This window comes from Haematobia irritans, chromosome 1 (assembly GCF_050003625.1).
Source record: "Haematobia irritans isolate KBUSLIRL chromosome 1, ASM5000362v1, whole genome shotgun sequence".
Taxonomy (NCBI): domain Eukaryota; kingdom Metazoa; phylum Arthropoda; class Insecta; order Diptera; family Muscidae; genus Haematobia; species Haematobia irritans.
This window is the reverse complement of record NC_134397.1, coordinates 255,518,736-255,535,436: the sequence shown is the minus strand read 5'-3', so window position 1 is coordinate 255,535,436 and position 16,701 is coordinate 255,518,736. Positions and strand designations below refer to the sequence as shown.

At 32.7% G+C, this 16,701-nt stretch overlaps 1 protein-coding gene across 1 annotated transcript in view; it reads right to left on the bottom strand.

Moving 5' to 3' along the window:
- Nha2 (Na[+]/H[+] hydrogen antiporter 2) overlaps positions 1–16,701 on the bottom strand; it is a 328,883-nt gene that overhangs the window by 124,268 nt on the left and 187,914 nt on the right. The window contains exons 4-5 of the mRNA XM_075290150.1: positions 264–551; positions 10–192 (exon numbers count right to left, since the gene is read on the bottom strand). Of these exons, the coding sequence (XP_075146265.1) occupies positions 10–192; positions 264–551 (471 nt within the window). The remainder of the gene's footprint in view (positions 1–9; positions 193–263; positions 552–16,701) is intronic.

The window sequence follows — 16,701 nt, the reverse complement described above, 5'->3', positions numbered from 1 at the left end:
TGTACTTACCCTAATAGTATACCCCATAACCATGGCATATTTAATAGAAAGTGGGCCAATCCCGCAATTACAGATACCTCTGCTATAGTTGGTATAAGCGTCAAACGTGCTATCATAAACCATAATTTCTTAAAGGCATTCGCATCTAGACCCAAACCAGCCAATAACATGATATTAATCAAAGCCATCTCCCTGTAAACATAATTAAAAAAAATATTTTAATTTAGTTTCATAAACAATGCATGCCGTGAAAATGTGTATACCTTAGAAATCCTTCAAATTTTGCATATCCCGCAAAATCGGCGAGACCAACATTTGTATAGAGGACACCAAAGAACAACATGCCCAGCATATCAGGTAAATGGATGAATGTCACCAAAATGCCAGCTGTTTGTGCTCCCACAAAGAGCAAAGCTATGCGCATTATCACCGTATTTGGATCAGCATATTGTGGCATTAGGAAATATGCCAATGTCCATAGACCAAAAAATATCAGTAAAATAGCCAAGGGCTGCGATGAAATTGGATAATTTCTTGTTAAGTACTGCCATCTGAATTAAAGTTTAAACATTTTTCGGGACATTAAAGCAAATTGTGTCGAAATTATATTTATGATAAGTAATTGTTGTGGACATTTTTAAGTTAGACTACATATGAATGGGTTTTAAAGTAGCTTGAGAAAATTTTCCATTGAAATAAAATGTTGACAACATTTTCTATACAACTAACATTTTGAGAAATTTTCTATTGATAAAAAAAAATGAGAAAATTGTCTATGGAAATGGAAACTTTCCATACTAAAATAATTTTCGACAAAATTATCTATAAAAATAAAATTTTGACAAAAATTTCTATGGAAATAAAATTTTGACAAACTTTTCTATAGAAATAAAATTTGGACAACATTTTCTATGGAAATAAAATTTTGGCTAAATTTTCTATAGAGATAAATTTTGACAAAATTTTCTTTGGAACTAAAATTTTAACTAAATTTTGTATAAAAATAAAATTTTGACCAACATTATTATAGAATTAAAATTTTGACAAAATTTTCTATAGAAATAAAATTTTAAGAAAATTGTCTATGGAATTAAAATCTTAAGAAAATTTTCTATAGCAATACAATTTTGACAAGATTTTCTATAAAAATAGAATTTTGACGAAATTTATTATGGACATAGAATGTTGACAACATTTTCTGTGGACATTAAATTGTAACAAAAATTTCTGTATAAAAATAAGAAAATTTTCAAACATTTTTTATGGAAATAAAATTTTGACAAAATTTTCTATAGAAAAATGCTTGATAACATTATCTTTAGAAATAAAATTTCGACAAAATTATAGAAATTAAATTTTGATAAAATTTCCATAACAATGACATTTTGACAAAATTTTCTATAGAGATAAAATTTTCACAAAATTTTCTATAGAAATAAAATTTTCACAAAATTTTCTATAGAAATACACAGATAAAACTAAGTTTGAGAACCAATAACTTTTGTTGGAAAACCAATAACAAAATTTGTTAATTTTCCTGCAACAAACTAATTTGTACTTTTAATAACCATTATTACAAAAAAGTTGTTAGCAATCGTTACCATCAGAAGGCAACAAATAATTTGTGTTCTCAATAACATAATTTGTAAGTAATTTGTTGAGCTTCCAACAATACAAAATATTTGTTGTTGATCGTTACGTTTAATCCTCAACAAATATTTTTGAATTTGAACGAAAAAATTTGTATGTGGTTTGTTGGAGTCTATCAATGACCTGTAACAAATTTATTGGTGTATTGACAAAAAATTAAATTGAAATTGACAGAATTATTGTACCAAAATTGCAAAATTGCCGGAACAATTTTGGAGATATTTTGTTAAGTACACACAGAGAAGGAATATGACCAAAATCCTATTTTTGGACGGGGAACATGTAACATTTTTGTGTCGAAAATCCTATACTCAGTTTTGTAAATGTATGACGATTATAAATTTGAGTAGTCCAGGTCTAGCAAGCATTTTGACAACTTTTTGCCTAGTGATATATATTCTAGTTAATTAGAACTGTAATAACTATAATCCCGATATTAATATGGTTTTATTAATTATCTCATACAACAAACACATTTAATATAATATAAATTTTTCACAGACATTTATAAATGCCTTTCTGTATTCTCTGATGAATGAGCTCTTTGCTTGCTATCATACACGTGCATGTGCTCATACTCATTTTGTTCTAACGGTATTCTTCGCATACTTCTTTTAGCTTTCGTACATGTTCTCAGCGATGTGCGAGTAACCAGTCTTGTATTTTTGTTTTTGTTTTCATATCGATAGCAGTCAACTATTTTCGCAACGAAACAATTTGTTGAAAATTCAGAAGATTCCTATTATTTCCTCTGTCAAGCATCTACAAACACATTTCAACAACAAATGCCTCATATTCAATAGACAAATTTGTTGAGCATCAGCAGATTTTACATACAAATAAAGTTGTTAATATTTATTTGCAGTTATTTTTTTGTGTGTAGATTTTTTTAGAATATAAAATATAACAAAATTTTTATATGAAAATAAAATTTTGACAAAATTTTCTATAGAAATAAAATTTTTGCAAAATTTTTTATAGAAATAAAATTTCTGCAAAATTTTCTTTAGAAATAAAATATTGACAAAAAATTTTCTATAGAAATACAATTTTGGCAAAATTTTCTAAAGAATTAAAATTTAGACAAAATGTTCTATAAAAATAAAATTTTCGAAAAATTTTCTATGGAAATAAAATTTTGACAAAATTTTCTATAGAAATAAAATTTTGGAAAAATTTTCTAAAGACTTATAATTTAGACAAAATGTTCTATGAAAATAAAATTTAAACAAAATGTTCTATGAAAATAAAATTTTGACAAAATTTTTTATAGAAATAAAAATTCGACGAACTTTTCTATGGACATTAAATTTTGAAAAGATTTTCTGTGGACATAAAATTTATTTGGACAAAGCCCTATTGACTGCAAAATGGTTGCATGAACGCACGCTTCGGAATTACCACATTCCACATCAGCATTCTCTACTTGCAGCAAAACTATCAACCAATTATCAGAATAAATTCAGGCAGTTCACTAAACCCAAAGTGAACCACACTTGAACCTTCCGAAAAAAGGTTTACGATAGCCAGTTTATGCCGAAATAAATTCGTACAATCATATCTCTTTTCCTTTGCCACCGTCAAATCATCGATTTGTGTGCAGTTGGTCAAAATTGTTGTCAACATTTTCTATATAAATAAAACGTTGACAAAATTTTCAATAAAAATAACATTTTGACGAAATTTTAGAAATAAAATTTTTTCCATAGAAATAAATATTTGACAAAATTTTCTTAGAAATAAAATTTTGACAAAAAAAAATTGCATGGGGGCTACCTATAATTTTGGAAGTGGTAAAATCCGGAAACCGGTTAACATGGGACCTATATATATAAATTTGGACCGATTGTGCATGGTTATTATAAAACACATACTAAGCAAAATGTTTTTTTTTTGTGCGAAAAACATTTAACATTTTTATAGCAACCATGTTATTTTATCGGCAATTATGTTTCTTATTTTTATTTAGACAAACTTTTCTATAATAATAAAATTTTGACACAATTTTTAATAGAAATAAAAATTCCACGAAATGTTCTATGGACATAAAATTTGTACAAGATTTTCTGTGGACATAAAATTTTGACAACTTTCTATAAACACAAAATGTTGATAAAATTTTCTATACAAATAAAATGTTAAGAAAATTTTCTATCATATTTGTTGTTTTGATCTCAGCTTTAAAACCATTGTGTTGACTAAACTACAAGAGTGGTTTAACCAAAAGAGCAGAGAACGGCTGCAATCTACCGCAACCAACCAATGTATTTAGTAAACACCAATATTTGCAATCTTTAAACACCAATTGGTAAAAAAATTCAACCACCAATATCCAATGCAACCGACGAATGTCAGTGTTGTTAGTATGAATGTTGGTATCTCGAAAACACCGTAGTGAAGCAATCACATAAATTGGTTACCTATATCTCAGCAGATTGGTATTCTCTTATTTGGTACTCTCTCAATTCTCTTGAGCTAATGCCGACTGCTGGTAATTGTTGTTGTTGAGTGCAATCACCCTTAAGTGCCACACTCGTTTTTTGTTTACCGAGCGTTGTTACGATGTCGATTGGTTTAAGATTGCAAGACACTGCATACGAACATTGTCATATGCTAGTGGTGTTTTTATGCTCGCATTTGTATCAATGTAAAAGATCGCATGGTAATTGGTGTCTTACTCACTGCCACCGACATTGTGTGAGTAAGATTGCAATACGAAAACAAGTATATACCAGGGATGGAAAATACAATTTTTAAGAAAGTACAAAAAAGGTATTTTTTTTGATCGAAAAAGTACTTTTCACCTAAATCAACAAAAATTTCATTAGAAGATTATTGACAAGAGCTCCATTAGACTGATTTTTAAAGAAAATAAAATTTTGTTGAGTTGACCTCAATTTTAAATATTTTTTTGGATTAGTTTTATATCCGCCTACAAAGACTACCGTAGCATTGTAATCACGGTCGCTACATTTGGTAGAATTCTACTGTTTTGTAGATTGGTAGAAATTGTATTTCTATAGAAATAAAATTTTGAGAAATTTTTTTATAGAAGTACAATTTTGACAAAATTTTCAATAAAAATAAAATTTTAACAAAAAATGTTCTATAGAACTATATTTTGACAAAATTTTCTATAGAAATAAAATCTTGACAAAATTTTCCACAGAAATAAATTTTGACAACATTTTCGATAGAAATAAAATTTTGATAACATTTTCTGTAGAAATAAAATTTTGATAAAACTTTCTGTAGAAATAAAATTTTGATAAAACTTTCTATAGAAAAAAAATTTTGACAAAATTTTCTACCGAAATAAAATTTTGAAAAAAAAGACATTTCTATAGAAATAAAATTTTGAAAAAAATTCTATAGATATAAAATTTTTACAAAAATTCTATAGAAATAAAATGTTGACAAAATTTACAATAAAAATAAAATTTTGTCAAAATTTTCTATAATTTTTTTTTGACAAAATTTTCAATAAAAATAAAATTTTGACAAAAAAATTTCTAAAGACCTAAATTTTGACAAAATTTTCCACAGAAATAAATTTTGACAAAATTTTCGATAGATATAAAATTTTGACATAATTTTCTGTAGAAATAAAATTTTGATACAACTTTCTGAAGAAATATATTTTTGGAAAATAATACTTTTTGGTAGTATTTGATAAGATTTTCTCCAAGTGTTGGTAGATTATTTTTGTCTCAAGTTTCGACCGTGACTGTAATGGTTTGCATTATTTTAGTACGCGATCGATAACGTCTTATCTAGAAAGTGTTCGTGTGGAAGTGTAATATAGAATCACATGCTTTTTGCTACTAAAACCTTCTTCAAATTTAAGAAATATTGTTCTAAGGCGTTTCCAAAATCGAGATTTTCTTTCCGCATGAATTTGTCTGTTGTGCCAAATTTGTAAGAGACTATTAGCAAATAAGTTTGTTAAAGACTTTCTCAAAATATTAAAATATTTTGTCAAACCTATTGTACCATAAATCTGATATCGGCTCAAAAATGTCTCCACAAAAGGTACTAAATCATTCGCGGGGGTACTACGGTACTGACCAGGGTGAAAAAGTATTGAAAATAGTCCTATAGTACTGCATTTTCCATCCCTGGTATATACGGCCGTAAGTTCGGCCAGGCCGAATCTTATGTACCCTCCACCATGGATTACGTAGAAACTTCTACGAAAGACTGTCATCCACAATCAAATTAATTGGGTTGTGGTATCTTAACTTCTTAACATCGTTTTCTACATTGTTAGTTAGTCCATACGTGGTATAAATATATTAGACAAAAAATGGTATGTATAGGTAAGTCTACAAATAATTACGAATCGATGTGGACTTTTGCACGGTAAGTAGAGAGCCATAATTGATATATGGGGGTCGATTGTATATGGGCTATATACAATTATGAACTTGATATGGACCAATTTTTGTGTGATTGGGGATCGATTTATCTGAGGGCCATATATAACTATAGACCGATATGGACCTAGCTAGGCATGGTTGTTAGTGGCCATATACTAGCATAATGTACCAAATTTCAATTGACTCGGATGAAATTTACTCCTCCAAGAGACTCCAAAACCAAATCTCGGGATCGGTTTATATGGGGGCTATATATGATTATGGACTGATATGAACCACTTTTGGCATGGTGGTTAAATATCATATAAAGGGTGGTTAAATTGTAAGGGCCGATGTTGAATGTGAACCACACCTAAACGCCAAGTTTTTTTCCGAATTTTATTTGACATTTCTCTATTTCAGACTTACTCAATTTGAACCATGGAGAGATACATAATCCAACAACGTGTTAAATGGTTCCAAGAAATGGCAACAATGGATGATCAATTTTCGAAGAAAATCATCTTCAGTGATGAGGCACATTTTCACCTCAGTGGATTCGTCAATAAACAGAATTGCCGCATTTGGGCGAATGAGAATCCAAGAGTGATTGTCGAAAAACCAAAGCACCCACAAAGAGTGACTGTTTGGTGCGGTTTATGGGCTGGCGGCATCATCGGGCCGTATTTTTTCCAAAATGAGGCTGGTCAGGCAGTTACTGTGAATGGTGTTCGCTATCGTGAGATGATAACGAACTTTTTATGGCCCGAATTGGAAGATATGGATGTGGACGATATGTGGTTTCAGCAGGACGGTGCCACTTGCCACACAGCTAACGAAACAATGGCTCTTTTGCGCAACAAATTCAATGGCCATGTTATCTCACGTAGTGGCGATGTAAATTGGCCGCCAAGATCATGTGATTTGACACCGTTGAACTTTTTTCTTTGGGGTTATTTGAAAGAAAAGGTGTACGTCGAAAAGCCAGCAACAATTCAAGAGCTAAAGGATGAGATGATTCGGCACATTAACGGCATAGAACCTCCATTATGCCTCAGCGTCACGAAAATTTGGACCATCGGATGAAGGTGTGCCACCGAGGTCGCGGCGCCCATTTGGCCGATAATTTGTTCCATACATAATTGAGTAATACCAATATATTATAATAAAATAAAATTACAATAATTTCCTAAATAGTTTGTGTTTTATTCAAAATCAACATCGGCCCTTGAAATTGTAACCACCCTTTACTACCACCACGTTACAAATTTCAACAAGATAGGATGAATTTTGCTCCTCCGAAAGGCACCCGGGGTCAAATCTGGGGATCGGTTTATATGGGGCTATGTATAACTGATATGAACCAATTCCTACATGGTTGTTGGATACCATATACTAACATGACGTACCAAATTTCAACCGAATCGGATGAATTTTGCTCTTCCAAGGGGCTCCGGAGGTCAAATCTGCGGATCGGTTTATATGGGGGCTATATATAATTATGGACCGATATGGACCAATTTTTGCATGGTCGTCAAAGACCATATACTAACACCATGTACCAAATTTCAGCCGGATCGGATGAAATTGGCTTCTCTTAGAGGCTCCGCAAGCCAAATCGGGGGATCGGTTTATATGGGGGCTATATATAGTTATTGACCGATGTGGACCAATTTTTGCATAGTTATTAGAGACCATATACCAACACCATGTATCAAATTTCAGCCGGATCAGGTAAATTTTCCTACTCTTAGAGGATCGGCAATCCACATTTGGGGCTCCGTTTATATGGGGGCTATACGTAAAAGTACACCGATATGTCCCATTTGCAATACCATCCGACCTACATCAATAGCAACTACTTGTGCCAAGTTTCAAGTCGATAGCTTGTTTCGTTCGGAAGTTAGCGTGATTTCAACTGACGGACGGACGGACATGCACAGATCGACTCAGAATTTCACCACGACCCAGAATATATATACTTTATGGGGTCTTAGACAAATATTTCGATGTGTTACAAACGGAATGACAAAGTTAATATACCCCCATCCTATGGTGGAGGGTATAAAAACAACGCTGGCAGTGAGTCTCAAAACACAAAAAGTTGCCCACAGGCAACTTTAGGGTCGAAAGGGTTAAGAAAATTTTCTTTAGAAATAAAATTTTATGAAAATTTTCTATTGAAATAAAATTTTCATAAAATTTCCTATAGAACATAAAAAAAATTTTTTGACAAAATTTTCTATAGAAAACGTTTTTGGCAAAATATTCTATAGACATAAAATTTTGACAAAATTTTCTTTAGAAAAAATTTTTGCAAAATTTTCTATAGAAAAAAAATTTGACAAAATTTTCTATAGAAATAAATTTTGACAAAATTTTCTATAGAAATAAATTTTGACTATATTTTTTATAGAAATTAAATGTTGACAAAATTTTCTATAAAAATAAAATTTTGTCAAAATTTTTAATAGAAATAAAATGTTGACGAAATTTTGTATAGAAATAAAAGCAATATTTCGATGTGTTACAAACGGAATGACAAAGTTAATATACCCCCATCCTATGGTGGAGGGTATAAAAACAACGCTGGCAGTGAGTCTCAAAACACAAAAAGTTGCCCACATAAGTCAATTTAGTCAAAATAAAATTTTGACTAAATTTTTTTAGAAATAAAATTTTGACAAACAAATTTTTATAGAAATAAAATCTTGACAAAAAATTATTTATAAAAAAAATTTCAAAATTTCTCTATAGAAATAAAATCTTGACAAAAAATTATCTCTATGGACATAAAATTTTAACAAAATTTTCAATAGAAATAGAATACAATAAAAAATTAATATATTTCTTTTAGAAATAAAATTTTGACAAACAAATTTTTATAGAAATAAAATTTTGACAAACAAATTTTTATAGAAATAAAATTTTGACAAACAAATTTTTATAGAAATAAAATTTTGACAAACAAATTTTTATAGAAATAAAATCTTGACAAAAAATTATCTCTATGGACATAAAATTTTAACAAAATTTTCAATAGAAATAAAATTTTAACAAAATTTTCTATAGAAAGAAAACAAAGACCATTGTATTTTTTTCCCCTTTTTGTAGAAGTAGTAACTTCCCATTTGTTGGGGCAAGCTAAATATTTATACTGCCAAAAATTGTCGCTAATAGGATCATAATGTATAATACTTCAAATATTGAAATAAAGTGCTAAAATAAAAAATTAATATATTTCTTTGGAAGAAAAAATATTTTGTTCATACTAAGCACAAAAATTTGATAAAAAATGATTAAAATAAAATTTATTAAATTCAGTAGATTTTTGGTAAATTTTTTTTCGTACTTTTGTAGATTTGTTGTAGAACGAGTGAAGATTTCTGGATCGTTTTCAAGAAGACTAAATACCATAGTAGTTTAGAATATAAAATGTAGCAAACACACTGAAAAAGACTTTTCTCTTCTAACGAATGAAATATTTGATAAACGAAGTTCTCATTTGACGTTAGAAAATTTTCTTTAATATCAAATAAAAAGTTTTGTACTGTTTCTCATAGTTTCGGGTTTATTTTTAGAAAATAATCTATAACAATGGGTAATTCCAGTTGTCCACAAAATTTTGTTCTGGACGAAAATATTTTTCCGTTCTGTGTAAATGTGTCGTATTTTGCCCTAAAATTTTCCTCACGCTGTCCTACATTTGATGACCTTCGTGTTGCTCTAATGTACACAAACAACATTATGTTTTCCAATAATTTCAAATTAACACAACAAAATGACCACCAATATTCGTGTAACACATCATCGTGGGTATGGAATATGGGGGCTTGATGAGTTCGAACATTCACATAATTTCCGAAATGCAATTAGCATGATTAGGAAGGTCATTAAAGGCAATTATCGTAACAATTATTGTTATTATTGTAATTTAATATAACAAGAGAGCACCTATTGCTATAAACAAAAGCCACGCAACCATGCCTTTTTACCATTCACATTTCATTGATTTTCATTTCTAGGAATTCCGAACACAAAAGCTATGGTGATGAATGGGAAAATGAAATTTTTTCTTCGACCAAAGGGTATATAGGTATTTTTGTTTTTATGATCAATTTTAACAATTTTCATTGTATATTGCTGTTGTAAATTTGTTATAATTAAACTTCATTAGAATAAAATTAGTTGGTATTGTTACATTGTCGAAGAGTTAATTTGTGAATATAAACGAAAGGTAATTTGTCAAGAATTTTGTTAAATACATTTAATGTACCATAAACTCGATACTTGTTGGATACGGCCGAAAGTTCCAGTCCGAATCTTATGCCCCCTCCACCATGGATTGTGTATACCTGTTTGCTAAAAACTGTCAATCAAAATCGCTGCATCTGGGGCTCTAGAGATGCCGACGCACTGGGATGATCTTGGTCTCCGCATAAAGGTGATCCAGGGGTGTACTTCGGAGACATCATGTTGCGGTCCTAAGGGCAGCGTTCTGAAAGGTCTGTATGTTATTCCAATGCGTATCCCTCGTTTAAGGTGTCCACACTGGCGCTGCATAGTTTATGTTACCACTGACCGGCCAATTGCCTTATATGTAGTTAACAAGGTTTCTTTGTCCGCACCCCAAGTGCTGCCGGCAAGCGACTTGAGGACCTTGTTACTACCGCGGAGCTTATCACAAATTGCAGTGGCATGGGCGGACGACTTAAAAAGGCTGTCGAATGTGACCCCGAGAATCTTGGGGTAATTTGTTGTCGGAATTGTTTCGCCATCGATTCTGATATTCAACTGCCTGCGTACTTCCGCCGTCCATGTTGTGAATAGTGTGGCTGAGGATTTGGTGGGAGATATCCTCAAATTTCTTGCAGTGAAATAACTGGTAAGATCAGCGAGGTAGACATTCAATCGATCGCAAATGTCATCAACAATGGGCCCGGATGCCATGATTGTGCAATCGTCCGCATAAGATACAATCTCGACGCCGTCAGGAGGGGGTGGAATCGAGGACTGGTTAAACAGTGCCGGAGATGTCACCCCGCCCTGGGGAACTCCCTGTTTAACTCTACGGGGTTTTGACTTCTTGTCCCTGAATTCCACGTACGACTGGCGTCCACACATATAATTCAGAACCCAACGCTTCGTTCCTACCGGTAGGGACGTATTCTCGATGTCCTCGAATATTGTGGCATGGTTGACCGTATCGAACGCTTTCGAAAGGACAAGCGCCACGAGGACCGTCCTATGACACGGCTTGGGCTGATTAAGTCCCCTATTGATATGTGTCGAAATGGCATGTAAGGCTGTCGTCGTACTGTGTACCTTACGGAATCCATGTTGTGATGGTGGGCAGCTGGAAAATTCTCCACAAGGCTGGGGAGGAGTAGTGCCTCAAGTGTCTTGGCTATTGGCGAGAGAAGGGATATCTGTCTGTACTATTCACCTCGAATCTTTGCCTGGAATCACTCTTCCCATCTTCCAGACATCGCATATAATGAGTGATTTCAAGGACAAATTGAGGAGTCTGGTCAGGTACTCAACTCCCAGTATTCCCAGATGCTTCAGCATTAGCATTGAAAATCCGTCGGGGCCCAGCGCCTTGGATGGTTTCGCGCTGTTGATGACATTGGTAACTTCGGCTGCGGTAAATTGTGGTGTGTCGTCGACTCGGAGACCACGTATGCGACGAGTGGCTCCCCTTTTCGCTCTATCACTCTCGGGATGCTCGACAAACTGTCGGTTGAAGTATTTGGCGCATCTCTTGGGATCAGTCACAGTCACGTCGCCATAGGTGACTGAAATCCCATCATCCCTTGTAGCGGGGTTCAAGAGGGCTCTCACTGTTGATCACAATTTACCAGTTCCTGTGCCTAAGTTACATTGCTTCAGGTGCTCTGCTTCAGGTGTCGCGGAACGCCCTCTGGGCATAGTATATGATATTTAACAACCATGCCCCCCTATATCCCGATCCCGAGATTTGGTTTTGGAGCCTCTTGGAGGAGCAAATTTCATCCGAGTCAGTTGAAATTTGGTACATTGTGCTAGTATATGGCCGTGAACAACCATGCTTAACTAGGACCATATCGGTCTATGGTTGTATATAGCCCTCAGATAAGTCGATCGCCAACGACACAAAAATTGGTCCATATCAAGTTCATATTTGTATACAGCCCCCATATAAGCGACTCCCATATTTCAATTCTGTCTCTCTACGTACCTAGCAAAAGTCCATATCGATTCGTAATTATTTGTAGACTTACCTACACGTACCTTTTTTGTGTAATATAAACCACATAGGGACTAACTCACAATTTAGAAAACGATGTTAAGAAGTTTTAAGATACCACAACCCAAATAATTCGATTGTGGATGGCAGTCTTTCGTAGAAGTTTCTACGCAATCCAGTTTATAAGTTTATAAATATACAAAGCTTTATATTTATTTTCTTATAATTTTTTAAATTATACCACCGAACTGAAACAATGAATTATTGCGACTGAAGTTTTGTTTTTCGTAATAAAAAGTAAAAGAAATTTTCAAAATGTTCGTCAATAAACTATTTTTGAATACTCGTAGGCGTTTCCGTCTCTTTACCATATAACAATTTGAAATTTAATCTACACCTATAATTATAACCTTTGAAGAGAAGGAAAAGTCTGAAATTTATCAAAGTCGCACAACAAAATACCCTTCGCAAATACTATATATTAATAATTTTAATTAATACGATATATTTCGCAGAAAAACAAATATAAACAAAATTTAGAAAATATTAAAATAAATATTGCAAAAATTAGATCATTTAAATTTTATTTAAGATTTATCATATTTTATAGAAAAAAAAAATATATATGAGATATTTGGTATTGTTATCGGAAGATGTTGCAAATCGATTGATGAATCTTAAATGCTTTACTTTAGTAGAAAAGTTTAGATAGAGAAGTTTACAAACAAACTTTAAGTATTTATATATTTTTTTTTTTTTGACAAATTTAGACAGTGGTTTACAAAATAACATTGTTGAATAAATAAATGGTATTGTACATGAAATATTTTTCAAGTGTATTAAATTTGCAAACTATCCCAGCAAAAAAAATTGGAAGTTGTTCCACAAGCATTTCTCTTAACATAAAGTGCATTCCGGAATCCCCTATTGATTTTTTTCACTTCCAATGCAGTCCTTTTTGGACAAGTATTAGAAAGTACGCAATTACAATATTTTAAGGGAAAATAAGTTTTTGAGAATTAAATTAAAAAAAATGAAAATGAAAATCAATAAAAAGTACAAAAATACTAATAAAAATTTAATTTTATCCCCGCTGGGATTTGAACCTGTGCCGTTTGACTTTTTTGCTTCCACAGAAGTTATTTTGAGAAGGTTTTGCAAATTACCATCATTTTTAATTTTTTGTTGATTTTTAATGGAAAAATATATGCCGAAAATAACAAGATAAAAACGATGTATAACATTAATAAAAAAAAAATTTTAGAAAAATATTTGATAAAAAAATTGCCGCTGGTGAGATTTGAACAAGTGTTCTTTAGTTTACATACATAATAATAAAGAACATCTAAGGAAGATTTTGCAAAATATTCCCCTCCAACTATGAGGCGATTCATAAATTTTCTATAGAACATTTTGACAAAATTTTCTACAGAAATTATATTTTGAAAAAATTTCCTAAAGAAATAAAATGTAGACAAATATTTCTTTAAAAATAAAATTTTGACAACATTTTCTATAGAAATATAAAATGTTGACACAATTTTCGGTTTATCTGGGGGCTATATATAATATAGATCGATACGGACTAGAGGTGTGCACGTGACACGAAATTGTCGTGACTCACGAAAATTTTCGTGATTCGTGCGTGAGTCACGCTCATGACAACAGCGTGAGTGTGCGTGAGCCTGATTAACAAACCAAAATGTCGTGTGTGAGCGTGAGTCACGAAAATAATATCTTCATGAGTGTGCGTGAGTAACGAATGACACTCACGAAAATATTCCTTATTGTATTATTGTATATGTTCGTTTATTGCCCGATAACAAAATATAAAGTGACTTGCCTTCCGAAATAGTAGAACAAAAATCAATTTTCTTTCGTTTGGAATATGAAAGAAAGCTTTCGTTCGATATACAGGAACAGGCCATAAATTCAATTACAATTTTAGTGACACCTGGGATGTTAAGAGTTTAATAACACCCTCGATTTTAATAATGCTCATGTTTTCAGACACTTCGGTAAGGTAAACTAATCATAAAATTATTCGTGAGTCACGATATTTTTCGTGAGTCACGGTATTTTTCGTCGTTTTCGTGCGTGAGTACAAATTTTCTTTTCGTGAGTGTGCGTGAGCGTGAGTCCTACCAAAAAATATCGTGCGTGAGTATGATTTTTCAGTCGTGAGTGTGCGTGAGCGTGAGTAAACTATTACTCACGTGCACACCTCTAATACGGACCAATTTTGACATGGTTGTTATCGGCCATATAACAGGTTGGCTGATAAGTCCCCGGTCTGACACATAGATGGCGTCGCTAGTATTAAATGCATATTATTTTAATAAAGTACTAACCTTCAAGCGATTCGTGTAAAAATTTGACGTATGTAATTCAATTAATTTGTGAGGTAGAGCGTCTTTTGTGAAGCAACTTTTGTTATTGTGAAAAAAATGGAAAAAGAGGAATTTCGTGTTTTGATAAAATACTGTTTTCTGAAGGGAAAAAATACGGTGGAAGCAAAAACTGGACTAGATAATGAGTTTCCGGACTCTGCCCCAGGGAAATCAACAATAATTGATTGGTATGCAAAATTCAAGCGTGGTGAAATGAGCACGGAGGACGGTGAACGCAGTGGACGCCCGAAAGAAGTGGTTACCGACGAAAACATCAAAAAAATCCACAAAATGATTTTGGATGACCGTAAAATGAAGTTGATCGAGATAACAGAGGCCTTAAAGATATCAAAGGAACGTGTTGGCCATATCATTCATCAATATTTGGATATGCGGAAGCTCTGTGCAAAATGGGTACCGCGCGAGCTCACATTTGACCAAAAATAACAACGTGTTGATGATTCTGAGCGGTGTTTGCAGCTGTTAACTCGTAATACACCCGAGTTTTTCCGTCGATATGTGACAATGGATGAAACATGGCTCCATCACTACACTCCTGAGTCCAATCGACAGTCGGCTGAGTGGACAGCGACCGGTGAACCGTCTCCGAAGCGTGGAAAGACTCAAAAGTCCATCAACAGTGACTATTATATGGCGTTATTGGAGCGTTTGAAGGTCGAAATCGCGGCAAACGGCCCCATATGAAGAAGAAACAAGTATATACGGCCGTAAGTTCGGCCAGGCCGAATCTTATGTACCCTCCACCATGGATTGCGTAGAAACTTCTACGAAAGACTGTCATCCACAAATTTCAACTCACATGGTTGTTAAATATCATATACTACCACCACGTACCAAATTTCAACCAGATCGGGTTAATTTTTTCTTTCTCCAAAAGGCACCGGAGGTCAAATCTGGGAATCAGTTTATATGGGAGCTATATATTATTATGGACTGATAGGAACCAATTCCTGCATGCTTGTTGGATACCCTATACTAACATCACGTACCAAATTTCAACCGAATGGGAAGAATTTTTCTCTTCCAAGGTGCTCCGGAAGTAAAATCTGGGGTTCGGTTTATATGGGGCCTATATGCGCAAAGAAAAAAAACGTTTGGAAAACGTGTACCGAAAACGTTTTTCTTTTGTTAGAGTTTTTTGAATTGCTTCGAAAATTTTAAACTTTTATCACCAAAAAAATTCGTTTGTTACAATATTTTTATTTTTTCAATAAAAAAAGTTATTTTTGAAACAACAACACAGTCCATTTCGTTTATATCAAACACTGTTCTTTTCTGACTTTAGGTCTTTAATAAGACACATTTTACAGTTCAAAATTTAATATACTACAATGTAATGTTGAACAATCTTCCGAACCTATCTGGAATATATGAAAAAAAAACCTTTGGTCGAAGCAGGGATCGAACCCACGACACTTGGCATGCCAGTCGGACGTAGCAACCACTGCTCCACGGTGCCAAACTAAATGTTTATTTCTGTTAAATAAACTTTGTTTATTCGGTTCGTGGTCGCCGCAAGCTATGCTATATAAATATAACTTATATGGATATTTATCTATTGATGACCACAACAGGTACATAGCTCAGTGGTTAGTGTGTTGGCTTACAAAGTGCATGGTCCGCGGTTCGATTCACCGTCCAGGCGAAAGGTAAAAAAATTTTAAAAATTTATAAAATCGTATAATATCTTCTACATTGTTGGTATTACAGGAAAAGGTGTTAAGAACTAAAAAATCTCGGGGATGTGAGAGAAAATGCAATTAGCAAGAAAACAATGTTTTTTTTGTTTTTTGAGTTTGTCTTTATGAAATTGTTTTTACATCCTGGAAAAGAATAAACGTTTATCACAAAAAGTATATACTTTTCATCCAAATACACTTCCTTACAGCGAAAAGCAAATGGGAAACGAACTTTGTTTGTCTAAAATTTCGTTTGGGAGGAAGGAATTATTTTTTTGCGTGTAGATAATTATGGACCGATATCGACCAATTTTGCATGGGTGTTGGAGGCCATATATTAACATCACGTACCAAATTTCAACTGAATCAGATAA